General features: G+C 41.5%; 1 protein-coding gene across 1 annotated transcript in view; it reads right to left on the reverse strand.

Annotated features, from left to right (window-relative positions):
* Nucleotides 1–309: 309 nt before the first annotated feature.
* The window catches only part of CC2D1B (coiled-coil and C2 domain containing 1B), a 29,287-nt gene continuing 2,011 nt past the window's right edge, over nucleotides 310–27,585 (reverse strand). The window contains exons 2-25 of the mRNA XM_075182092.1: nucleotides 21,281–21,412; nucleotides 19,844–19,982; nucleotides 18,637–18,746; nucleotides 18,408–18,557; nucleotides 16,811–16,933; nucleotides 16,104–16,359; nucleotides 14,532–14,641; nucleotides 12,874–12,949; nucleotides 12,717–12,785; nucleotides 12,166–12,290; nucleotides 11,558–11,630; nucleotides 11,293–11,417; nucleotides 9,689–9,836; nucleotides 9,412–9,584; nucleotides 9,216–9,341; nucleotides 8,344–8,402; nucleotides 7,186–7,302; nucleotides 6,667–6,740; nucleotides 6,245–6,303; nucleotides 5,715–5,766; nucleotides 5,301–5,400; nucleotides 4,836–4,929; nucleotides 4,558–4,686; nucleotides 310–1,436 (exon numbers count right to left, since the gene is read on the reverse strand). Of these exons, the coding sequence (XP_075038193.1) occupies nucleotides 1,434–1,436; nucleotides 4,558–4,686; nucleotides 4,836–4,929; nucleotides 5,301–5,400; nucleotides 5,715–5,766; nucleotides 6,245–6,303; nucleotides 6,667–6,740; nucleotides 7,186–7,302; nucleotides 8,344–8,402; nucleotides 9,216–9,341; nucleotides 9,412–9,584; nucleotides 9,689–9,836; nucleotides 11,293–11,417; nucleotides 11,558–11,630; nucleotides 12,166–12,290; nucleotides 12,717–12,785; nucleotides 12,874–12,949; nucleotides 14,532–14,641; nucleotides 16,104–16,359; nucleotides 16,811–16,933; nucleotides 18,408–18,557; nucleotides 18,637–18,746; nucleotides 19,844–19,982; nucleotides 21,281–21,349 (2,559 nt within the window). The 5' untranslated portion in view covers nucleotides 21,350–21,412 and the 3' untranslated portion in view covers nucleotides 310–1,433. The remainder of the gene's footprint in view (nucleotides 1,437–4,557; nucleotides 4,687–4,835; nucleotides 4,930–5,300; nucleotides 5,401–5,714; nucleotides 5,767–6,244; nucleotides 6,304–6,666; nucleotides 6,741–7,185; nucleotides 7,303–8,343; nucleotides 8,403–9,215; nucleotides 9,342–9,411; nucleotides 9,585–9,688; nucleotides 9,837–11,292; nucleotides 11,418–11,557; nucleotides 11,631–12,165; nucleotides 12,291–12,716; nucleotides 12,786–12,873; nucleotides 12,950–14,531; nucleotides 14,642–16,103; nucleotides 16,360–16,810; nucleotides 16,934–18,407; nucleotides 18,558–18,636; nucleotides 18,747–19,843; nucleotides 19,983–21,280; nucleotides 21,413–27,585) is intronic.

Here is a 27,585-nt window from a genome sequence, read left to right on the forward strand (position 1 = left end):
CCATGTACAGTGCTGTTTTGAGGGAATATTAGCATGTGATAATTACTGCATGGCACCTAAGCCTACTAACACTGGAGTTTAACAAGCTCCCCGGAAAGGTCCTATGATACCTCACTTGTTCTGATGCAAAACAAAATTAATTTGCTTGCTTCACTAGTAAAGTTCAATTATGTAACATATTTTTTTGTTTTGACTATAAAATGTATTTTCCTTTTAATAAAAATGTTTATTTTGTAATGCAAGAGATAATATTGTGTTTTCTGCATCTGAAGACAAAAGACCCCTTGGTTCAATTAAAACACAGACCTAAAAGGTGCCCCATTTAAATTTATTTCAATATACATTAAATACAACATTTCCATGTACTACCGGCCAAGAAGATGACCAACAAAAAATAAATGGCTTCCTCTAACAGTCAACAGTGACACTTTACACCTGGCAAACATCTTATCGCACCTATTTTAAAAAAAAACAAAACAAAAAAAATCACCTTGTGCCAGAGATGCCTGTGACTGTGAGAGGCATGTTGTGCCTGAAGGGGTACTATGCATGTGACTTGCATTTCTTACTAGTACATTTAAAGCCCATATGAAAGTAAAAGGCACACAGAACGGACAAAGCATTAGCTAGGGACATATCTGACGGAACTAAATGACCTGGAGTCAACAGGCTGAATCAGTTAAAGGCACTTACAGGGAAAGGTTGTAGAGCATTCTGCAGGACCCAAACTCAATCCTCTCCCTGCTGAAGAGTCATTCTTGGCTGATCCCTCTAGTAACGCAGGGGACTATACCACCCCTGCAATGGTTATACGGGGGACCTTGGGAGTCTTACTGCAGCCGCCTTCTTGATAGCACAAACCTAACCCAGTCAAGTTGCAGAGGATCTTTAACCTCTCTAAATTAAGCATTAGTTATAAATGCACAATGAGGAGTTGCAGTGCAGGTTTTGAGTAGTTAGCATCATTTCAGCACCAGAAGCCAACCCACAATTCCAGTATGATGGCAAGATATTCTGGGTTTCATTGGTTTAAACCCTTTGCTAGGTGGGGCCCACAACCTAGCAGAGGCCAGCAACCGCTGCTGGGAGTTATGTTGCTGTACATTCTAACTATTGAGCCACACGTATCCGCTGGTCTCTGATGATCATAAAACAGATCCTCATTTACATTCAGCACATGAAAAGCCAGAGTTTATACAGTTACTAAGGTATAGCGGTCAGCGCCGACTGAGGCAAAAGTGTCTGCCGCAGCTGCGGACATTCTGCATCGATAAATTAACATGATAATTCTATCTTGACTGCATTTTCCCAGCGTGCTTTGATGCTGCGCAGGAGATCCTTTGGTATGTAACTCCTCTTCTGACCTGTAGAACACATTGCTACGCAGACTGTCAAGGGTGTAAAAAGGCAGCATCTTCATTGCTCACTGCATCTCACTGAGAAGAAAAACAAGGGAATGTATTTATATTACCCTTAAATAAAAACACAAGCTGTTTTCATTGTACTTAAAGAGCATTTCTCATTGATCCGATTGGGGACACTGCTTAGCCATGAGGTATAGAGGGTGCTCTGCTATGAGCAAGGACTCAAATTCTAAACTAAAACCTTTTTGGACCTTGCCACTTCCCCCTATGTACCGTCACCATAACGCCTGTTTTTATTTTAGTGCCAAGGAATAGGGAACCCCTTTTAAAAGTTGCTGGACAGCAGTTGGAATGTTTGGTTGTTTTTGTTTTTTTTCTTTATTTGAACTAGTGGTGGTCTCTATATTAGGAAGGGCTTCTCTGCTGCCTCTCTCATTCATTACAGGACTCCTAGAGGGGTCTGAGGAAAACCCACCATAACTCGCACGTTGCCTTCGTCTGTGCTGCCAGATTGATTCTCTGCATGTGGGACATGTTTTTCCTTTTGGTTAACACTGGTCAGTGTGCTCTCTTTCAGGATTACTGCCAATATACTCTCTTATGTATGGATTACTAACTTTATTTAAGAACTCTGTTTTGTCACACTGCTCTCTCTGGGTTTATATTGATAACTGACTTTACTTAGTTTTGTTTTGTCACTGCACTCTCACTTCGTTATGGAGTACTGACACTGTACTCTTGTTGTTAATTTCACAATGAGTACGGACCGTATCTACAAATGTTACTGGGGATTAGACTTGGCATTTTTGTTGTGCTACATATAGATAGCCCGTTAGTTCACTCTCTTGGTCTACATCAGGCATGTCCAACCTGCGGCCCTCCAGGTGTTGTGAAACTACAAACCCCAGCATGCTTTGCTGGTAGACAACCAGTTGATAGCTGGAAGGGCATGCTGGGACTTGTAGTTTCAAAAACATCTGGAGGGCCGCAGGTTGGACAGGCCTGGTCTACATTGTGTTCTACAGTATCTCTATTTGTTTTCTTGTCATAGTGGTAGATTCAATTTGGCGCTAGGTGATGCAATGTGTCTCTGGAACAATCAGTGAAGACACTTGGGGACGTGTGGAAAAATGAGCAAAAATTTCTATATAAATTGACACAGCCGAATAGAAAAATGAGCTAATTTTTTTTTACCATACTAGCTGGTAGTATGCTCATCTGAACAATGAGGCCATGTTCAGCGGCACCTTGCGCTTAACTGAATCTGCTCCATCATGTCAGAAAAAGGAACAACTTTCAGATTAAAGACTGCTGGGGGAAGATCACATTTTCCAAATGCCAGGCAAAGTTACTAAATGGACGATCAGAGACAGGTGCCCCAAGTGCGGCTTGTGAGGACCAAGGTCCGCACATGTCTGGGGAGAATGCATCCACAATAGTAGAGCCAGCCTGGGCTAATGTATTACCTCCAGCGGACGTGTTGGATTGAGTGAACATATCCCTCATCACCTTCCCTTAGGTACTCCAGCAGCAGACCCCCTTCTCACCAAGTACCAGACCATATATTGCTGAAGTCCCAGGAACCTCCCTGGGGCCTAAACTATACACCATGAGAAGTTTATACAGGGATTGGCAGGAGAGGATGTTGGCGACTTGAACAAGCCGAATAAGCATCAGGGTCACACCTAAGTCCATTTCTGAAACAGAAGCCTCCTCTAAGAGGGGAGGGGAAGTTCAGGGGGACTCAGACTTTAAAAGGTCCTGACGGAACGGGAGGAGGACTGCTCCAGCAGACAGGGGGTTGAACTGGTTTTAGCGGCTAGACAAGGCCTTAACATTCAGGATGCAAAAGGAGTCCAAGTTTCTGGATGTCTCTTTAGTCAAAAGGGAAAAGGGAAAAGAAGCAGACAATTTATTTTCCTTCCTCCACTGTAATTTGCTAAACACTTCAGTGAGAATACAATACATATTATTCTTCTACTGCACCTGGGACTTCTATCCATATATTTGACCCTATTAGGATTAGAGATTTTCCTATGTTACTCCCTTTTGGGCTGCATTTAGCACACTTACCAGATAGGGGAAGCGCAGGCAAGGGTCTTCATTTACTAGAAAACATTTGAGTGAGGTGTGCTAAAAAACCGGAAAGGAGGTTCCGATTCACTTACCCCTTCTTGGAAGAAGATGTGGGAACTTTATTAAAGTGGATGGTCTTTCAAAACCCACCACTACTCCTGTTCCAAATGCCGCTTCCTTAAAGGACACCACAGACAGGAAATGTGAGGGGTTTCTGAAATCTTTTTTTGTTGCATCAGGCAAATTGTTCAGACCCATTCTCGTGGCAAACAAAGCGGTAGAAACGTGGGCTAAGCAGATTAATGAGGGCATGAAAAAGGACTCTAGAAGCATTACCCTTTGAGGGGATGGTCATTTTTGGTCCAGGACAGGACAGGACAGTCTCTCTGGTCACAGGAGGAAAGACCTCTTTTCTCCCAGTAAATGCCTCTAACTTCAGAGGGTAGAGAGTTCAGTCTTTTCCTTTCTATGGGAATGCAAGAGGAACTTAAACATGGGCTAGTCCTTTTCCCTCGGGGCAGTCACCTAAAAAGTCGTCTTGGCCAAGCTGGCGTCCTGACTCCAAGCCCGCTGAAACGCAGTCCACATGATGGCATCCATGGTGGGGTTCTGTCTCTAGCTCTTAAGGGACTAGTGCCTCAAGTCTTCATTGGACTCATGGATTGGAGACATCATAAAAAGAAGGTTATGTGTTGGGGCCTCTACCCAAGATATTATATTCCCTCCCACGAGAGGAAGCCAGGAGACTTGCCCTTCAGGGGCCCAATCAGCCCTTATTGTTGAGCCATTGTCAGAGTTTGGGTTATTACTCAAACCTATTCCTTGAACAGAAACCAGACTTCACTTTAAAGTTCAGGATAGGTCGTAAATTTGTACGTGACATGGGCAAATTCAAGATGGAGTCTGTTCAATCTGTGATCAACACTGTAGTGCAAAACTAATTTCGGGCTGGCTACAGCACCACGTGTATTCACAAAAGTTATGTCAATCCAGATGCAGTCATACCGCACTTGGATGACCTTTGGTTGAGCTCTGCCTGCATTCCCACAGAAAATATTAATATGGAAACCATATGGCTTATATTATAAGTGCTGTATCATAAACAATAATGTATTACCTTCCTGGTAGTCGGGTCCATCACCAGCCACTTTTCTGTCACTGTCTGTAGGTCTTGCCCATTAAGGGGCTCTCTTAGTCTAATTTTAACCTCCAGTTTCCCCCCAGTTGGCTTTCTTCCATCAAAGACCTGGAACAAGAGGTGTATCAGAAAACCATTTTAGCATAAACAGATTTACTACATTAGGTCTATGTCCTGATTAGACACAAGCATCAGAGATATCAAAACTTAATATATTAAGATTAATATTAATATATTTATATATTAGATAATTGTACCTCTACAATTTCCCTTATTTCACACTGCGTCTCCAACTTATCCAGCTTCACACTTGCCGTACCGATCTGCTTGTCACTCTTGAGCAGGAAGACTCTGCAGGAAAACAGACACAATTATCTGAAGTCAGAGTGAGGAAGGACTGTATCTAGAGCCCCGACTCTCTGGCAGCCATGCACAATTAATGGTGCGAGATTCCTTGCAGTGATGGCAGAATGACAATGTATGCACTCAAAGGCCGTAGAGACACAATGACCATTTAACAGTCAATAAGGACTGTAGGCCTGCATGAGAGGTGGTATGATTAGTGGTCTCGTCTGGAAACCCAACAGTACGCTCAGGAAGTAAGAGCTGAATCACCAATTATCAGTCTCCTTCATTAATCAGTGACATTGCAGATTGCATCACATAACTAGACATCAACGTATGTAATGCATAGGTTCATCCTCCCAGCACAAGACATTCACCCTTTATGGAAGATTTCAAACTTCATCCCTTTGGCCTGAACGACACGTTTGAAGCCTCTGTGGTTCCGGTTAATGTTCAGTTTAAACGACTGCTCGTATTCTGATGGGCGACACAAGAATAAATCATTAGTAACAGAAAGCAATGAACCGGCCAACAGTATGTAACAGTAATGATTCATGATGCAAATAAAATCCACAGTGTTGTTAATTGTTAAACTCTCAAACCTGTGTGAATACACACATACAAGACTTCCAGATCACTAGACCTTTAAGGAGAGTAACTGTGACAGCTTCATTATCTACTATAAAACAAATACCCCTGTTGATTTTATGTGCAAGCGACATTTTGATCATAGATTACCTTTTAGTCTATATAGAGGAAACTGTGTACCCTGGATGCTTGAATAATCTTACCTGGAGAATTGGTGTTCTTTACAACGTAGGTTTTATTCTTTTGAGGCTGTTCCTGAAAAACACGATTACTGATTTATAAATGTTACAGTACCACAATGTGACATAGAAAAGTCCAACTACAAAATATCACATGAAACTTGAGTGTGTGATTACAAGGATTGACTGTATATAAACAACATGTGTTTTGAGCGCTATTATTAGTCTTGGACTCATAGGGGGGTATTCAATTGTTGCTCCGGACCGCAAAAAAATGAGCACGTTAACTATTACCGTTTATACGGTAAACTTGCGCGTAAAAACCATTAATACGGTAGTTTACTCGCTGAAATTCATCTCGCAGCTCCCAGCGAGTAATTACCGTATAAACGATAATAGTTTTAACGCGCTCGTTCTTCCGGCGGCCGGAGCAACAATTGAATACCCCCCATAGAGATACAGTGACGGGGTTGTGATTGAAACTCCGTGGTTAGATACCGAATTAGAGCTCTTTGACTTCGTAGCCAGCAACAGTGTTCCCACATATCTCTTACCGTGCTTGGATATGGGAATTCAAACTTCACAAATGCATGCAGATCGTTGGGTGCCATTCCTATAAGGGGGGATAAAAAAATAAGATCACCAACAGAGCAAAACATTGTGGCGTCAAAGAGTGAGAAATAGTGGTGGGAACAAAACAAAAAACAACCTCCCAGCTTAAGTGTTAGACAATGAGTTATAGAGGCACAGGGATCAAACAACAGAGCCACAGGGTCAGATAGTGAGCTATAGAGCGACAGAAGACAGAGAATCCAGAACAGTGTCAGATAGTGAGCTATAGACCGACAGAAGACAGAGAATCCAGAACAGTGTCAGATAGTGAGCTATAGACCGACATTAGAAATGAGAACCCAGCACAGTGTCAGATAGTGAGCTATAGAGCGACAAGGGACTGGGGGCAGAGAGTAAACCTCACCTGATGGGGCTGGAAGGTTAATACCTCTTACTATAATCAGCAGCATCTCTGTACTACTGAGTTCGGAGAAAACTCTGTTGAAACAGAATTGTAAACAGTATTGTGAGTTTCATGTACAACCAGCATATATATAATCCCTATATCACCACCTCCTTCTGCCAGGAAGTATATCCCACACAACAGCAGCCCTGACAAGATGGGTGGGAAGATCACTGGCTCCCACAGCTCACTCATCTAAAATACTCTGTGCTGCCACGAACATTCCGATGATCTGATTGGTCAGAAGTTGCTCTTTCCCTGCCCAGCTCAATACTAGGGAAAACACAAACAAGCAAGAAATGAAGACTGATAACAAGTAGGTGCCCTTACCCTAAACCAACCTTAAAAAGTGTCTAATATGATCCAGCTATTCAGGGACTATTATCTGCAGCTGGAAACTACTGGAAGAATAGTGAATGGGGGAGGTGGTGAATATCTTTACTTCCCCGACTGATAAATTCTAATCAGACAAGCGGTTACCTGACAATTTTCAGCGTCTTGTCCTCAAAGTGATAGGGAGGAGGGTCCATGCAATGAGCTTGTGATAAATTGAGGATCTCGCAGTTTTTCTTGCAGTCCTCGGCCATTTTCTCAAACCTGTGTGAAGAATACAAGCGGTGTGACAGAAAACACATCTCGCCGGGCACTGGACACCTGGCTGCAGCATTTCTTGAATTTGTCATTGATGGAAAAGATCTGAAATTGGACTTTGCTACCAAACTCGCTCCCAGCACGTGCGGGAGCGAGGTTGTCTCCCAGCGGCTGCATCATCAGCAATACAAGGAGAGCTGTGCTGCTTGTGCTGATTATATAGCTGATGTATTACTTCCCATTTGTGATTCAAAATAATCATCATCACCATTTATTTATATAGCGCCACTAATTCCGCAGCGCTGTACAGAGACTTCATTCACATCAGTCCCTGCCCCATTGGAGCTTACAGTCTAAATTCCCTAACACACACACACAGAGAAAGACTAGGATCAATTTTGATAGCAGCCAATTAACCTACCAGTATGTTTTTTGAAGTGTGGGAGGAAACCGGAGCACCCAGAGGAAACCCACGCAAACACATTTAGAACATACAAACTCCACACAGATAAGGCCATGGTCGGAAAACTAACTCCTGACCCCAGTGCTGTGAGGCAGAAGTGCTAACCACTGAGCCACCATGCTGCCCACAGTGGCCTAGTGTTAGTTACAGTATGTAATGTATACTAAGGGAACTGACTGAGCAGTGAATTCGGTAGATATAAACTCCAGCAACAGTCACAGCAACTCCAAGAAACAGGTAATAAGGCAGGGCTTTCCCAGTAGAGCCAGGCACACTGCTGGATGACATCTGTAAAGCCTGTAGCAGAGCGAAAAATCTGTAAAGTTCTCCAATTCACCAACTTCTCAGCCACTTACTAACCTCACTAAGCCACGTCTGTACAACGTGCCATAGGTGGTAGATCAGAAGATTCCACTCTGGAGGTCCATAATTAAAGTTTGCTGTCTAATTCCCTAAAATATTTTATGAGGATTGTCCACCTACCTATAACTTCGCAATCTAATTCTTTTTTCCACATCAGCTGCTCTGATGGGCGACATGTCTTGTCTGCCCTGGATAGACTGTGAGACTCCAGGGACACTTACCTAGTAGTTTCTGCAACATTTCCCATCTGTGTAAACTGCCTGGAATATCGGAGGCATTTCTAGGAGAGAATACAGTAAAAAAAACAATGATATTTGGTCATGTTTTGTTGTAAAATTCATCAACGTTATCCATTTCATAAGTTTTATCAGATAATTTATATAGCACATTTATAAAGCAATCTCCCAATTATAGTAAATGAGGCAGTGCCCTTATGGCATAGCTGCGGGACATGTGGTACAGAAGAGATGCCAAAGCAACAGCCCCGAGAATACACAGGTCGTCTGCTCTGCTGTGGTCCCTACTTCAGGGACTGCTGAGTGGCGGCAGCAGGAGAACCTTCCAGTAGTATTCTGAAAGGATTTAATTAAATCCAGAAGGCACGTTGCCTCCTGGAAGTCCCAGGACACCTACCTTCGCCCTGGGATATTGTGGCTAGCATCTTGGACACAAACTTGGCTTGGGTGTAGCATTAGACCATAGGAGCAGGAGATTTAAAGGCCCGTGCCGAGACACCCCCACTACAAAAGAAATTGGTCAGGAGGATCCACAGTCAGAGGTAGCTGCAAGAGGTGCTGCCGAAGTTACACACATGACCAAGAAGCATAAGTGGTTCCAGGGGCCTGAAAGCATCCTGGTAATGACAGTGACACCCTCCTATAACTGGGGGCACCAAGCTGGTTTGCAGTTGACAACTGCAGTTGGGGAATGGCTGGATGGGCCAACGGCGGCAGTAGGAGTGGTCAGTGACATCCGTGAAACCTGATAAACTGGGTACCCGCCACTGGATGACAGAGTTAGACCATCCAGTCACAGAATAAGTAAAGAAAAATAAATCAGCATAGAGACAGAACTGGTGGGGTGTAGAGGATACCTCATGTTGCTCTTGAAGGAGCTTTATCAATTGAGCATAAACCTCGTCAGAGTCCTTTGGTGACCTGGTGTCCTCATGTTCAATCACAACAAAGTCATTCTCCTCATCCGATGGAGGAGGAGGTACCTGTGAGAAATAGAATTATTATTGACTTGAATTGTACTTTATTAAGCAGATAATTAACCTATGTTCTAACCTTGGCAATGTCCACCAGAGTACCGCTATTGACTTTATCGATTGATGCCTGAAGAGCATGGACAACTCTCATGTGCTGTTTGGCTAGTTCCAGGTCATTCTTCTGCTTGGCTTGGAGAGCGGATTTTCTGTACTGTCTTCTCCGGTTTTCCAAGAACTCCAGCTGCTCTCGTACTGAAAGAGTCACAAGACGAGGTCCAAAATTAGAGATGATAAGTGTACTGTGTGGAGACATCTACACAGAAGAAACAGGGAACGGTGAATATCTCCATCACTACCTGCAGGAGGAAGGTGCTCGGTGGACTTTTCAGGATCCACTTTGGTTTGATGGGACATCTCATCCTGTTGTGGCATATTTGGCGATACTTGTGGCTTTACAATTTGGGTGGGTTTTTGGTGGACAGGTTTCTTTGCTGGCTGTTCATCCTGGAGGAGACAACTACAACCTTTTAAAACTAAAGTCAACTAATGAAAAATAAGTGTGTAAAGCTTTGTCAAATGTAAGTTAACATCTAATGCATGTTAACACTAAAATACAGTTCTCCAAGTGTTGCTGTCATTGATAAACACTCCATTATGTTCCCATATGCTTGAAAGGAATCTTATACCAGGCCTCACACATTTGTTTTACAATCTAAGAACCAGCTTGAACATTTAGAAACCAGAACATTGTTTAATATGTGCTAATAAAGAGTGGACCATACACATAGGCCATACCCTCTATACTCACAGCGCACTCCTCTTACATACATAACACCTCCTTCAATACACGCCATCAAGTCAATTCTCTCTGCTAACTTTCACTCCTTCTCTCAGCATCTTTACTGCCCATTAAATCCCCTTCTCTGAGTAATCCCACTATCACCCTCCCCCATCATCATCACGGTCACCCCACTTTCCCCACCATAACGGTTACCGCCCAGCCCCCACTGTCATCTTCATATCCCTGCCCCATCATCGACACAATGTTGAGGCTGAAATCTCTGCTCATTTTTCCTTGCAAGTCACAGAGGTGCGCAGAAAATTAAGTGGAGAATCCTTACTGTAATAGGGGGAAATATGCGCACCTAGATTCAATACCCACCCTTTGTCATTATTAACAAAACCCTAATCCTCTATCATTAATCCCCTGCATTAAATCATTACTGCAAATGTCACCACCTTGCTCCATAAACCTATACGCCTCCGCCACTCTGCACTTTGTAAATGAGGCCCACTAGCGGTATATATAGAACATATACCTTGCATATAGTTTTAAAGCTAGTGTTGGGTTTCTAAACCTAGTTCTATCTCAGTATATAGATCATTGTATGAGAAAGCCCTGAAGCCAAAGAAAAAAAGATAGACATACAAATGAGAAGATATACATTTATCCCATTACTATTACCTTACAAAGCTTCCAGTAAAAGTACAGAAAAAAGGAAGGGGGGGAGGGAGGGGGGGGAGAAAAAGTTGGATGTGTTAAAAAAAATTGTTGAGATAAAGGGAGAATGTACCAGAAAGGGGGAAGATACACATTGTGGTTTGCAGTGAAAGTTGTTTTCAACCAAACATCAACTTCCTCACTTGTAACCTCCAGACAATTCTCAACCTCACGTCAGTGCCACATGACATGGGTGACCTTGTGACCAGCAATTACAACAAATGTGGATGCCCTTTAAATAGGGACCTTTAATTTATGGTAAATCCCTAAAAAAAAATCATAGGATTGTAGCCCTGCTAAATATGTAACAATGGTGACGAGATTTTCTTTAGCAGAATGTACTGGGCATATTAGTTGCAATGTGATCACTCATCTGGAGCACATGAGAGCTACACATTCCTAATGGTATTTGTGTGAACTGAAGAGCAATTCAGTAATCAAGAACAAGTATTTGCCAACCTCATCCTCTTCATCCTCCACTCCCTCTTCCTCAGCAGCGTTTGCCAGTTTGTGGGCGATCTCCAATGCTTTCTCCACACTCTCTGCACCCTCCGTGCTCTCCATACCAGGAAAAGGAGGGAACCCTACAAGAAATCCTCAGTATGTCAACAGGAAGTTCCCGGCACTGTGTATCTATACATTTGTTTGTGTGCTCTAGAATGGGAAATGATCAGCTGGAAGTTTTGGTTATGCAAAATTGGAAAGTAATATAAGTAGATTTTACCTGGAGGAACTGGGAGCTCTGCCAGATTCAGCTGTCTCCCGGCTTTCTGTGCTCGTATGGCATCCTGGTATTGCTGCAGATAAAGAGATTTATTACAGAGAAGCGAGATAAGATGTAGGTCCAGCATCTCAGGATAGTTCTCTGTTAACCCTGGTACTACAGTGGGGGATGCTGTATCAGCCCTGTGGCTTATTGAGCTTTATTGGTTTTTATTTTCAAAATTAGTTCATGTTTTTTACTTTTTATTTATCAATAGTCAAAAGTAACAGACAAAACATAATACAGCACAACATCCATTTCCCCCAATATAAACAAGGATAAAGGGAGGGCTGCAGGGGGAGGGGGTGGTCATCATTATTTTTAAAGTGAAATTAAGACAAAACCAAGAAAAATGTGGGGGCCACATGTGAAGCCCATCTCTGTTCTTAATGGAAGGAATTTTTGAACATAGTAGGCATATAAGTGTTCTATAGCTTTGTTTTATGATGAGGAGCGGATAATATGTGACATTTACCATTAAGATATATTTAGTGATTTTTGGGTCCTAGAGGGTCATGTTCTCTCACCTCAATAATGCAATGTGTTCCTATCACTCTCCCCTTTCATACCTTGACAATCCGCTCATGCATCCTTGCCTTTCTGTCATCCCCATTGGCTTTGGCTTGCTGTGCTGCAGATCTGTACCGCTCCATCCTCTGCTGCAGAGCTTGTAACACAGAGAGAGCTGGGGTTCCTGCACAGCAAAGATAAATGAACCAGGTCAACATCTCCATAGCCAAACCCTATGCTGGCGCTATGATAGGCTGCCTGTTACACTAAAGATTTTAATAGCAGCAACAGTAGCCATAGTGGCGTTTGTAAATGATTATTTTGTAATCGAAGGTTATAGGGAGGTAAAAACTATAGTTACTATGTTATTGTTACAAACAGATAAAAGTCATGTATGCATCACTTAGTGGGAGTTGATATTCACACAGCGACAGATAGAACGTTTAAAATAAAGACCATACTGAAAATTACAATTGTGGTCCTCTGACAATAACGTAGTTATTCTTAAATATTTTTTTTTTTGTTAACAGTGATACATTTAAAACTGCAAATTGCTGAGGTTAAATATGAACCAACCTTCCCAACACTGAACTCTCATGTCATCTCTCACCTTGAATGCTTGCAGGGGCGCTCTGCTGGGGCTCTGGTGCTATCTGCTCTGGGGTCTTTACATCCTGATCTAAAGGTTAATGAAAACAGCATTCTATAAATCACATGATGTACTGCAGGCCCCACTTGTGTATAGTGTTGGCTTTGCTTGCACCTACCATTTGGAGCAGGAGGCATTTCACTAAGGTCCACAGGCTGGCCATTTTCCAGAGCTTCTAGAACAGAGCTGAATTTCTGAAACAAGAAAACATTTACTGTCATTAGTAGGTGTGTGGCACAAAAGGGTTGAGAAATGCTGGAACAGAGCAATGTTTGAATCATACAGGATATCTGAAGATTGTTGTCCTGAAGGGCAAATCGGTTCTACCACAATGTATCAAAAGCTATTGTCGCATGCATTCATTGGGGGGACACTGGGTACATTGGAGTATAGTGTAGGGATCCAGGCATGTGGTAACAGTTGTGGTAACGTAACAGTTGTTCATGGCTCCTCCCTTTCTATACCCCTCTTCTGTTAGGTCTTCAGTTTAGCTTCGTGCCCCAGTGTGGCAGGTCATGTGTTTTGTTATGGGGCTGCTGGGCAGCCATTTGTATTTTATTTTCATTAATTTTATTGATTGTGAGGCTTTTGCGGATTCAGTGGCAACGGTCTCCGAGGAACCAGTTTAGGTCAGAGGTCTAGCGACTTCGGTACAGGGCCTGGTTTCGGTTTACTCCTTTTTAGAGAGAGAATGATGGAGTCCACTATGTCATCTTCCTTGCATAAGTGGTGTAGGGTGGCGGCAACTTAGTCTTGGAAGGAGTCATATTCTGACTGTTCTTCCCAGAAGGAAGGCGAGGTGCTTGTTGGGTCAGATGTGGAGGATACAGGCTGTGCGCCAGGTGTTAGACATTCCAGAGTTGGCAGTCCCTGAGACTGCGGAGCTTTTTCTTTTTAAACAGAGTTCTAAAAGTTCTCTTTCTTTTCCCCTCTTCCTCCCAACTGAAGGATATGTTGGGTGAGACCCACAATTTGCCAGATCCGAAGTTCCAGATGTCTTATAGAATTCAGTCCTGTTATCCTCTTCTCCTTTAGGATACTGCTAAATGGGAAGTATCTCCCAAGGTAGATGCTCCGGTTGCATGGTTGTCTAAGACAACTACAATCCCCATTCCCAATGCAGCCATGCTTAAGGGCATCCTTAAGTCCATTTTCATGGCAGCGGGTGCCTCCTTAAGGCCCGCTTTGGGATTTGCTTGGGTGAAGAAGGCTGTGGGGGTGTCCTTTTGGGCACTCCAGTCAATGTGATTTTGGACTTGATTGGTCCTTCAGAAGCCTGGTGGGATGATGCGGGAGCTGCCAATTTGGAAATGTCAGCTATTGACCTCACTACCAGAAAGCTCTCTGACTCTGCTTCATCTGGGGTCTGGTAAAGTTGTGCCACAGGGATTATAGGAAGGTGGTGGTGTCACCTCTTCTTGAAGTGCCCTGCCAGCTAGTGCTTACCCACTTTGTGCCCCCCCCTCCACAATAAATGTGGACATTCTTTGATGCAATACCCTTCCCCAGATTTCAATCTTAATACTGGGATTACGTGGAACAAGTTAATGTAAGTAGAAATCCAATATCTGCTAAATTGCAAATATAGGAACCAATATTGGCCCTAATTCTTATGCTGCACTTTCAACACTAAGTAAGAACATTCTGAAGGTTGTGAGGGAAATGAAGGAGCAGCTCAATATTAGGCAGATGTTGCAAATAATCCTAAAAGGAACAATTCCAAGAGCCAATGGTTTAAAACACTTGTACTATTAATATTATCCACAGCGCACATACCTTACTAATTTTCATGTACTCCTTCGCTTTCTCCACATCCCCACTTTGCTTAGCCCTCAGGGCTGCCATCTTGTACTCCCTCTGTCGCGTCATCAACAAAGTCTTTGAGTCTGAAATGTAATCGTATCACATGATTTTCACAATGATTTGAGAATAAGTCATAGGAAGAAAAAAAAAATTACAACAGCAACAATGACCCTAAATGAAGATATATTGCAATGATTCAGTTGTACGCTGTGCAGGTGAAAAGCATGTCGTTATAAATACAGAAAAAGTAATGGCAGTAAAATTAAACTTTTTATAACCAAATGTAAATTTTAGCATATAATATATTACTTAATATACACTTAGGGGAGGGAAAACAAAAGAGTGCACAGCACTTGTGTGTTTGTGTGTGTATATGTTACGCTGTTTTGTTTTCTCCCCTCTGAGTAGCATAAATTCTTCTCAGTAGTAAATCCAACCCACATCATGGGTGTTTTTAGGAGGCAGACACTGGACTAATAGACAATAATAAACAATAATTCTTCTATATTTAGGAAACTGAAAAAAGGCAATTGGTTTTGAGTGTACACCATAACATGGTCCTGCCTCCCGATTGGGGTTGGATTTACTAGTTACTATTTGGCAAACACTTTGGATTTTGCATTTATTGATATTCTTGGCTTTACTCTACCAGTAATGATATAAACAAACAGTCAATTACATCCCCTCCCCTCTCTATTCTGGCATCCCTGGGACTTGGGTTTAAAAATAGTGTGCCAAATTATAGAATTTTCCAAACCATGAGGTCATAGGCTAAAAGCATATCCAATATTTCTTAGTTTTGATAAAAGAAATTCTGGGTTACAATCTCCTAGGCCAAAATACAAGCAGCTCATAGCCTATAATCATTCTTCTTAGAGTGCCCTGTAATTAAACAATGGAACCGTATAAGACTGCATTGAGCTATTTGTAGTTTCAGAGGAAGCAATGCATAATTAAAGGACCCTAAATCCCAAAATGTAAATTTTCAGGCATGAACCACGATTGTTAAATACACTGCACATTGTAACCTAACATTCCATTGTAGTTCAGTTAAAAAGTACTACTATCTTACTCCATTACAGCTGCAACTCCTCCCATATCTTTAAAAAACAGGTCAAAAAGCTGAGATCGAGGTGCTGTGATGCCATTGGCCCTGCCCCTGTTTACGATTCAGCCAATCCACACTGCATGACTACAAAGAAAGTCTGCCTTCTTGTCAGTCACACTCTGCCTATTTAGTCAGTGAGGCACCTACCTCCTAACTGTGACATCCTGCTGCAGAGAAGTGCACGTGGACATATTTAGTCAAGTATAAACACTAGTTATTTTATGTATATGATTCAGCTCATCAATAAGCAGCCTTTGATATAAGGCTTTACTTGCTCTTTAAGACAAATTATTTCCTTTATAAAATGAATAAATGAAACAAATGTTATGGGTAAGTATTCTATTGGCTTTTGCTGACCTCTAAGAACACAAAGTAAAACCCTAAGCAGAAGGGAAGGAGACTGTTGGGTAACAAACCTAGTCTGATCGTCTTCTCACCTGAATCCCCTTCTTGGGTGGCAGCTTGTTGCTCACTAGTAGTGGCTGACCCTTCTGTGCCCTCATATGATTCTTGGTTGGTAGCAGACTCTGTAGGTTCAGCCTGAACTATACCCGGGGTCTCTTCCTGCGAGGTGACACCTGAGGGTGAAGCTTGAGGAGCTCCTGCAGTTTTCCAGTTGGCCACAGGTGGCGGCATCTCTTCCTCATTCACAGACCTCCCCTGTTTTGCCGTTTTTAACATGGATTCCAGTGTCTGCAAAATTCAGAGATACAATTATCCTGGTCCATTCTGTATTATGCAATAAACAGACTATAAAATACACACAGATAAATGACAGGTCTCGTCTAGTCTGTGTTATGCAATATGACATTTCTTAATAGCTATTGATAGAACTACAAATTATCTTTTTACGATGGTAAACAAATAAAAAAAAAAGTATCTGCTCTATTCTCAAAAGGCTGCTAAGACGTAGTATCAGGGCAACAGGAAGTCATGGCAATCATTGGGTTCTATTAACAACGTTCAAACGTGCAAATATGCAGTAAGCCATGACAACCAGACAATAGTTGTCATTGTTTGACTTGCACTAGACCTCTTATATCAACCAGACTTTAGTTCTATGCATACATGGACCAATGCACAGTGTTAGTAAATAATATCCAATACCTCTGCCTAGAGACCCAATGTCAGTACAGGGACAAACCTTTAGCGCTCGCTCATAGCGTCTGACTTTGGAGCTCTCGTTGCTTTGCTTTGCATTTGTAATTGCGGCCTTGTAGTTGACGATCCGATCTTCTAGGGTTTGTAAGAGTCCCTCACCGCTTGCCTGTAACACACCATAAGATTACATAACCCAACTTGCAATAATGAGACCAGTAACTAAGTATACAGTATGTGGAAACAAGTTTACTAAGCTGCAAACTTTCATTCCAAACGCATGAAGACAAAGAGAAGTGGAACAGCTAAAATAAAAGCAAATACTGTATTAGATTAGCCGAGTATCAATGTACTTAATTTCCACTGTCTCCCCTTACACCAACCAGACCAGACCACCGGTAGCTGCACAAAAATGTCAGGAACCAGCAGAGATTTTAATATTGGTGGCTGATAACACTTCATCCTTACAGTAGCAATGTACACTAGCCCCATCACCAGCTACAATGGTTATTCTACTACCTTGTAGTGTCAATTGTTCTCCACACTTCCATTATAATGTAAATAATTAATTCCAGGTAACCATAATCTATACATACCTTATCCTGAACATCCACATTATCCAGTTCACCCCACAGTAATAGAGTAATGCAGCCTGAAGTCAGTAAGAGTACCTTAACATACTGAGGCACCTTGTAACGGACTCACTGAAAGCTCTCTTTAGACTGTGAACTTTCTACACATGTGTAGTAAAGAAATCAGCAAGAATGTTCCCCCTCAAGACAGTGTGTGTCCACTGTACCAGCGAGGGAAAGTCTTGGAAAGAATGACTGCTGGAAATACAAATATAGGGACGTGGGAGAGACAAGAAGGAGGCCGCACAGCATAAGAACACTGCAGCCTCTGTGTTACCAGGCAATGAGTGGCGGAGCCAGCAGTAGTCAGCTGTTAGCAGAACTCTTAGAACTTGCTGCACTTGTACTATTCAAATTAGGATTTTATTTTAAACAGATTTAAAATACACAATAAAAGTAACCCTAAACATGCACCGTATCATTATAATCAAGATAATAAAATGTAATAAAAAAAAAAAAAAAAAGAAAAATAAACATCTTATATAGTAAAGCTGGGTACACACTACACGGTTTTCATCCAATAATCGGCTAAATCAGCCGACATACGACCGCTCGTTCAAAAGTCGGGTCAGTGTGTGCCCAAATGGACAATTGTCGCCTCATTTGGTTGGTCGTACCGTTTAATATTTTCGTTCCAATCTCGTTTCCGCTGTGTAGTGTGTATAAACTTCCGACAGATCCACAACAGTGAGTACGAAATTACAGTCATTGCTCACAACAACATGGCTGTAAAAAGTCGCTAAAGGGACGTCCGCTCTTCCCTTTATCGTCCTAAACAAGGCTAGTGTGTATGCAGTCCATGGACCGAGCGATCGGACCATCGATCGCATGTAAAATCGCTCGGCATAAAAAGTTGACTGAAATTTCTGTAGAGTGTACCCAGCTTAACACATAGTGCTGATGACCAGCAATAAATATGGCAATCTAATCTGCTAATTAATGGATGCTGTTTACTAAGACAAAGTAGTCGAGATAAGCAGACTCCTTCCTCATTAATAACATGGCAGTTACCTGTGATGAGCTTGTGTGTGTGCCGGTGGTAGAGGTAAGTTGATGTACAGGCTCTATGTTTTCCACCTGCTGAGCTGCTGGAAGTTCATCATGTTGAATGTCAGTAGGAGACACCTCCTCATCCTCACCCACCACTTCCTGTAGCTCAGCCTACAAGAAAACCACATATATCTCTGAACGCTTACAATACACAAATAGCAGTGATAAGGTGTACATTAACAATGCTTACTAGCAAATCATCATCTTCCTCCAGGTCACCCTCATCATCGTCCTCCTCTGCGTCTAGGTCTCTCATGCACTCTTGTGCCATCTTCTCTATATGATCCATAGGGAGTGGAGCTATGGAGACATTCATCGGTTATTTAAGCGGCAATTACTCATGACGTAATACAGACACAGATTAATCTTTTTTCTGTCAAAACAGTCTACATGGGTAGTCCTGAGCCCTGTGGAAGGGTAAGTCTTGCAAGTGTTCTTTAATATATGCTGGTTCGTTTTCAAGCTAAAAGCAGTTCGGAAACAAATTTGATGCACAAAATAGTCCAATTTCATTGGATCCTTTCTGGAATGTTGGCAAATGAGGCTGGAAGATAAACACTACTGGACTGTGTGCGATCACCTTACTGTACTAACAGTCTCCAGGCATAATGGGAGTTATCCGAACATACAGCGCACCGATCCCAAGTGGCAGAATGGGTTATGAGTAGTCATGTACAACTACACACAAAATTACTTATTACTTGTGTATAGATAATAAATAAATTTTAAATCAGTGGTCGAAGTGGAAAGTGGCAGTATGAAAAGTGTAATGAGAATGTAAGTGAATGGATTTTGATAGTTGTACAATGAAGGCAGTAGGATACGTGGCGGTATAACATACCACCATATATATACACCCCACTTCCACCACTGCTTTACATATAAAAACAAAGTTTACTTATGTCTATAATAAAAGTCTACTGGAGTCAGGGGCTAATGCGTTTATTATCTTTTAAAATATGAAATCCACAAGCCTCACGCTCCAGGCTCTCTGAGGTGCATTCCTTATAAAAGGATAACTCCATCTAAAGCTTAAAATGAAGCTGTTTCACATGAACGAGAAGTTCACAGGAAGGGGTATCGGTACCACAGTGGCATATGTGAATCAGGCAAATGGTAGTAGAAGAGAGTTGGTGGTTGATATGACTGGTTACATGAGAATCACGTACTAATGACTCAGAATGGAGTATTCAGTTGTGTATCCTTCCGCATAGAAAACAATTACCACCTGAAAATAACAGTATTTTAATGTGCCCCTATGGTACCAGCTACACTGTGTAGCCATCTCTTGGAACAGTAGAACTGAATATCAGAAGACAGACGACTGTGAGCACTAAGACACTGGTGGAGGAGACCAATACCTGGAGGAACTGATAGAAGAGCCCTAACTTACTCACCTTTTCCTTTGGGCTTGGTCTTGGGTGCTACATCGCCCCCAGTCAGTGCAGCCAGTTCGGCCTCCAGGTCTCCATCATCTGGGTCATCTGGGATTCCCATCATCATGTCCTCGGGATTGAAGTCTACAAACAGGCCGAGCTGGATGTCAGAGACAAACAAAGGAGGAATCACCATCAACATGATCTTTATATTTCTCTATATATCAATTCACAATCCGAGAGGTAAACAGCAAAGGTTAATCACCATTGTTACTGACCCCAGGAGTGGTCATGTAACCTGACTACTCAAAGAGCGAGCAGTACAAGACTGTGGGAGGTAACCAAGAACCAGAGGGATAATGTGCACAGGTGGCGGGCTATGGCTGTGGGCCACCCCTGCTCTTCAAAATAATTGTTAAATATCCCCCGGGAGATTTAGAAGGTCAACAGATGAGACAAAATTAGAATTTATGCCATAATTTAGTTATTTGGAGAAACACAGCAATCCAACAGTACACCAAGGCCATGGGCTTACTGCTGGTTATTGGCAAACCAAGGCCCTTTTTTTGTAATCCTTAAGGGATCATAAACGCCTACACGCTGTCAAAGATCAATAACCACATTAAAAATAGGGTGAACGGTTTTGTATGGGCTTGTTCCCACAAATGCATTCTAAAATGTTAATAGTGTACAAAATGATAGAATGCAAAACAACCTATGTGAGTTAACATGTGCTATCAGAATAATAGACTGTATATTGGTAAAAGCACAATGCATCAAAAGCACATGGAAAACACGTAACGTATTGCGCCTGGAGCACAGATTGGGTAAAATACATGAAAACATTGCACATGTGTGGGAATCAGCCCTGGGAGGAACAATTAATTCTGGATTATACAGTAAAATACAAGGGCATCTGTCCATTGACTCAATCTTATAAATGGGGGTCATAAAGCATTGCAAAAAAACAAACAAACAATATTCGTGGGCATGCAGCCTTTCAACTCCATAGCAACAACTCATATGACTGCAGCCTTTAAATTCACTAGTAAGTTACTCAGTGATGTCACTAGCTCCTAGTCTCTAATTCAGCCAACATAACTGCTGCCTGCACTGTACAAGCGATGGGACACTTTACTATGTCAATCAGGTACATTATTTATCTCTGTAATATACAGACTCATGTTCTAGGTGTTGATCTTGCATGGCGTCTCTACTTCCTGGACTATAGATCTGAAGCAGAAGATATGGTTTTATCTGTGTGGCATATCCTTGAACCAAAACATTAGATTACAGAGAACATAGACTCTCTGTGCTTGAGAAATCATGTGCGTGCAGTGCACAGCACAAACAGTAGTGTATACAAATGATGTTAAAATGACCATTATTGTTCAGTGAACAAGTTACACAACTCTTACAAAACAAGCAAAACACACTGCTGAATAGGCATCTCTCTACCTGTTTTGCTGCAGCTGCTCCCTTGCCTTTGGCCTGGGCATTCTTTTTGCCGGGTCTCCTGCCCAGCATTGCGGCTCATGGAAGCGTTACTGCTTGGCACAACGTCTGGGGTTACTGGTTATCAAGGGCCCCCTGAAATAAGAACAGGATATTAGACATTTCTAATTCTGTTAATAACATGACCATAAATCCCACCCTGCAAGCTCGCTGCATAGGTGTAATCCTTGACTCACAACTATCATTTATTCCCCACATCGACACTATATCTAAATCATGTTAGATACATCTAAAGAACATTTCCAGAATACGCACATATCTCACACAAGACACCGCAAAAACTTTAATTCATGCACTCATCATCTCCCGCAACGACTATAGCAATTCCCTCCTTACTGGTCTTCCCAAAGTCAGACTTGAACCCCTAAAATCTATTTTGCACGTAGGAGCTAGATTGATTTTCCTTACTAACCGTTCTTCCTCTGCTGAGCCACTCTGTCAGTCTCTACATTGGCTGCCTGTATTTCAACGAATCCAATATAAAATTCTTCTACTAACATACAAGGCCATCAACAAAATTGAACAGACATAAATCTCCTCACTCGTCTCAAAATATTTCCCGACTCGACATCTCCATCTCTCTTCCACTCTCATCACATCCTCCCATTCCCAGTTACAGGACTTTTTTCGGGCTGCACCCAGTTTGTGGAATTCCCTCCCTCGCACAGTAAGACTTTCCTCTAGTCTTCAAACCTTCAAGCATTCGCTGAAAACTCACCTCTTCAGACAAGCTTATGATATTCCTCAACCACCCTCTTAATCTCCCTAGGTTACCCTATTACCACCCTCTACACAGCTAACACACGACAACAACCCTCTGACCAACATTGCTGTGTGACTGATCACACAGCCCACTCAATACTTTTACCTTTGCATTCTAGCTGGTCCAGTTTGCAATATGATGTAGCACATGCCCTTGTGTTTCAAACTCCCATTGTCCCATAGATTGTAAGCTTGCGAGCAGGGTTCTCTTACCTCTCTGTCTGTATGTATTACCCAGTATTGTCTTATTAATGTTTGCTCCCAATTGTAAAGTGCTACGAAATTTGCTGGCGCTATATAAATAAATGTTGATGATGATCTCAAACACAAATAAAACGGGAGCACAAATCGACGGAATGTCTAAACAAAACACTTGAAAAAAGGGTTTTATCTGCTGTTGGGGAATTGCCTCAGTACAAAGAACCCATTAAAATATTACTACCATTAATCCTGCTGTAACCTTAGTTTCATTTGAAGTTGTGGAACTTTCCTTCCTTTGGTGAACAGACATTCAGAAAATCTTCATTGTGAATGTAGTGGATTACCTGATAACCACTGATTACTGGAGTTCTTCAAGATGTCAACATCAGTTATTGTGCTCAGTGAGTCCACAAATACATCTCATAAACTTACTTTATCACCTTGGGCTTCATATACAATAGTGGTTGTCTATTTTGTTGTCCTTTGCATGTCTGTATATACTGACTTACACAGATGCCCAGCTGACACACTTGTCTACGCTCTCAGAGATTCATGTCCTCCTGCACTCCCATAAGAGTAGGCCACTCTCCCGGATCCCTCTTTTCTTTCTTGTGAAGTGGGCCTGAATTGCATCAAGGCCCCGCCTCTGCTACATCTGTGCCATCGCGTAGCAGTTGGTGGTCCCAATAATGTCAATTACGTCATCATGGCCCTCAGCTCCCGCTGTGCGAAGACTTCGCACCGGATTGCACCATAAGCCTGAAAGGAATTGGTACCACTTGCCACCACATAAGCCTTCATAATGGCTGTCTAGCTCCAGTGTGTGATCGTCTGGAGGAAGGTTACGGACCCTTCATGTGGCTGTCAATGAAAGCCAGGGAGTGTGAGCACCACAACTACTAGGACATAGCAGGTATGATTACAGTGAACCACATGCAGGGGGTGAAGTGCCGCATCCTTAGCATTTCAAGGACATTTTACCACCAATTCCTGGCCGATATGGAAGCTAGAAGCCTTTGGTTGAAAGGAAGACAGAGCTCAAAAGTACCCCCTTTGCCCTCATCGAATCGAAGGTACTGTGGATGATCGGAAAAGCAGTCTAATCAGAAACAAGACTAACCACTGAGCACGGTGGCTCAGTGGTTAGCACTTCTGCCTCACAGCACTGAGGTCATGAGTTCGATTCCCGACCATGGTCTTATCTGTGTGGCGTTTGTATGTTCTCCCTGTGTTTGTGTGGGTTTCCTGCAGGTGCTCCAGTTTCCTCCCACACTCCAAAAACATACTGGTAGGTTAAATGGCTGTTAACAAATTGACCATAGTCTGTATGTCTGTGTCTGTCTGTCTGTCTGTGTGTGTATGTTAAGGAATTTAGACTGTAAGCTCCAATGGGGCAGGGACTGATGTGAGCGAGTTCTCTGTATTGCGCTGCGGAATTAGTGGCGCTACATAAATAAATGATGATTATGAATAGTCAGGAACAAAATATCTTCCATATTTAAGAACTACAAGGGGCCAAACAAAGAGACGCAAAGCTAGAACCTGTAGGATCTTCAGAACAAGGTTAAGATTCAAAGGGTCAACCGGAGGGCATAAAAGGAGGCTGAACTTCAAGAAACCTTTACCTCTGGAGTGAGAACTAAGTAATGCTGAAAATCTGCACCTTGTGAAAGCTCAAGGAAAACCCCGTCTCAAGACTCTCTAGAGGCATAGTACCATAAGAAAGCTGAGAAACCTCAGGCAGGACTGAATCACAGGTGACAAAGCTCTATTAATCAGTGCTTCAATAGCCACACTTTAAAGTCAGCTCATTTTATCTGAAACAGGATGCCCTACAAGTTTCCAGAATACAGCTGAGACTAATAAAGTCCAATAATAAAAGTATTATACAAGTTAAAATAATATCATTATAATTATATAACAATACACACCTCTCTCTCAATAAATCAGCTCTGATGAGCTTTTGAAACATACGAGTCATCACAGTGGCACAGTGGGCAGCCGCAGCGTGCTGGGGCCACGTGTTTGATTCCAACGTGGGCCCTATCTGTGTGGAGTTTGTATGTTCTCTTTGGGTTTCCTCCCACACTCCAAAAACACATTGGTAGGTTAATTGGCTGCTGACAAAAGTGTGTATGTGTTTGTATGGAAAAGAATATAGACTCCAATGGGGCAGGGACTGATGATAATGATTACATAATCTCTGTACAGCGCTGCGTAATAGGATGGGACTATATAATAACGGGTAATAAATAAAAAAATAATATGCCTGCTTTCAGGTGTGTTGTCTGATAAGCTATTCACATTACCATTGGATGTATGTTTGGGAAGTTTGCTCAAAGACCACATACAGACCATATACAGAGAACTATCACTTTGTATTGGAAGTGAAACAAGGAGACAGACCCCTGTAAGACATTGTATATATACATAAATAAAGTAACAGGGGGGAAGGGCAAAGGATTATGTGGGAGGATGCCAGTTTTTCCCCCGTGGATAGAATATAAACATTTTTCTTGTATTGTAAATGGAGAATATAATGAACAGCAAACTGTATCTCTAATAGGCAAAATAAAATTAAAAAAACTTACACAACAGCAAGAGAGAAATAATATTAATTTTCTTGACAACAAACCAATAGCAGCACTTCGCCATTAAAAAAACCAATGCCAAAAAAGACACCTTTATACAAATGCTTCCAACTCCAAAATCAGATTTGTACTCGGCAATCTTGGAAGACTTGCTGAGGCTTTAGCAGAAAAGGTTTAATAAGGGTTAATTATTATAGGCAGAATGTATAAATGCAAATAACAAATGTAAAAACAGCACTATGACTACAACTATGGCAACAACCATCCAACAAGTAATTTGTGGTTTCCATAAACAAACAGTCTTTGTTACCACCCTTATATATTGTGAACACCTGAAATTAACTGGATGTTCCACTTTCCCTGAAACTGAGGTCCTGGACAGTGTGCAGACAGGGGAATTTCCCCCAACGCCTCACTAAGTACATTGCTGAAGGTGTGAACAAGGTCTGGGCTCATTCACATGCAAGATAAGTGAATAAGCCTAGAATGCTTAAAGGGACAAGGGGCTGCATTACCCCCTGAACTTCAGTGTAAAATCTGTATAAAAAGCACAGCAACGTTCAGTGCATTCCATCCGAATCTGTCTGTGCATAATCACTACCTTTTAGTGGAGTGTAATAGCTCTTTTAAGAGCTACTATTAAGCAATACACACTACTCTTCTTAAATATCCTGCAATACACCTATGTCTACTGAAATCCTTTGACCTACAGATAAGAGCTACAATTATAATGTATCCCTCAACTGTCCTTTGTTGAACCTATTGTCCTGAGTCAACCTTCTGCCTGCTAGCTCTCATCCAAAGTAAGCGGTCAGATGGAACTAGCCACTATCACAAGCAAAGAGGTGCTGCAGCAGCTATAAACGACACCCATGCCTATGAATGAGTCTGGTGGGTTGGTAATGACAGGTTATCGGCCGCGTAAAAGAAACAATTCTGTAAAATCTCTACCCCGGAGAGGAGAGCAGCATGAGCCCGTCCTGTCACAACGGTGCTATAGAAATCACTTCTCCGCTTACTGATTGCACTTTTTTTTTAATTAGAACCATTTATCACTAATGCTTTTTTCCTTGGCCGAGTTATTGAAACTAAGATCTTTTCAGTTAAAGTTGTAACTGATCTGCTCTCCAATTAAATCCTACCTAGACCACCCTTCACATCTCGTATTTATCTTCCCCAGCATAGGAACAACCCATTAACTCTTCACCAAAATCTGGAAGGTGATTCAAACACCAAGGGGTATATTTACTAAACTGTGGGTTTGAAAAAGGGGAGATGTTGCCTATAGCAACCAATCAGATTCTAGTTATCATGTCTTTGGTTAGAAAAGAGACTACGCTCTCTCCAACGGTGCAAGAACTGCACTAACCTAGGGTATCCCTCCCTTGAATAAAATAATAATAGTTATTGGCTATGCGCTCACTGACTAATATTATAAATAACTATACGAATGGGTTATAATCTCAATGTCTGATGATTTGTAGTTAACTATTTAATTAGGAGATATAAATGGGTGGTAGGTAAAAGATCCCAATTTATTGCACAAGTAAACAGATAAATAAATAAATACACCAAATCTAAAATAACCAATGGATTATAAATAAAACAATGATAATGTTCCTATCACATAAAACCCACAGTACAAAGGTTAGATAACGGAGATTGAAACAACACTGTAATTAAACAGATTACAATCTATTGTCCTAAAGGTATATAATAAACCAAATTTATCAACACTATAAATCACAATGAAAATAAACAGGATGTTATGGAGCACTTAATCCATTGTCCAAAGGCAAACAACAGCAGCAATAGTTCATGTATTAACAGGTTGTCTCAGTGAACGTGGTTATTAATGTCCATTGTCACCAATCTGATAAAGGATATAACTTGTCCATTTAGTATAATGACAGTAATCTGTTTTATTTATAATCCATTGGTTATTTTAGATTTGGTGTATTTATTGATATCTATTTATTTATCTGTTTACTTGTGCAATAAATTAAGGTCTTTTACCTACCACCCATTTATATCTCGTAATTAAATAGCCAACTATAAAACATTGAGCTCATAACCCATTCATATAGTTATTTATAATACTAGTCAATGAGCGAATAACCAATACCTATTATCATTTATTTAGTACATTCTACAAAAATGGCAGCTAGAATCTCATTGGTTCCTATAGGCAACATCTCCAATTTTTCAAACCCGCAGTTTAGTAAATATACCCCCAAATATTTGATTGTGTGACAAAACACAAAGGGGTAAATTTATCAAGCTGCGGGTTTGAAAACAGAGATATTGCCTATAGCAACCAATCAGATTCTTGCTGTCATTTTGTAGAATGTACTAAATAAATGATAACTAGAATCTGATTGGTTGCTATAGGCAACATCTCCACTTTTTCAATTCGGAAGCTTGATAAACTTACCTCAAAGAGTTTGCAAAATCACTCCGAGATCAGCAGCTTTCACCTTAACAACTGTGTATGTATGTACCGTTTTCATTCAATGAAGGATTAGTATAAAACAACCCCCCCCCAAAAGACAGAACACTTGAAAATGAAGAAATCAAACAGTATTAATGTTAAAAACAGAGCAAGGATAGATGTCAAACAACCAGACACAGTTTGGGGTTCCACAATTATTTATCCCGCTATTTTTTTATTTATATTTTGGATTAGCACTATTG

The sequence above is a fragment of the Mixophyes fleayi genome, chromosome 8, assembly GCF_038048845.1.
Source record: "Mixophyes fleayi isolate aMixFle1 chromosome 8, aMixFle1.hap1, whole genome shotgun sequence".
NCBI classification, from domain to species: domain Eukaryota; kingdom Metazoa; phylum Chordata; class Amphibia; order Anura; family Limnodynastidae; genus Mixophyes; species Mixophyes fleayi.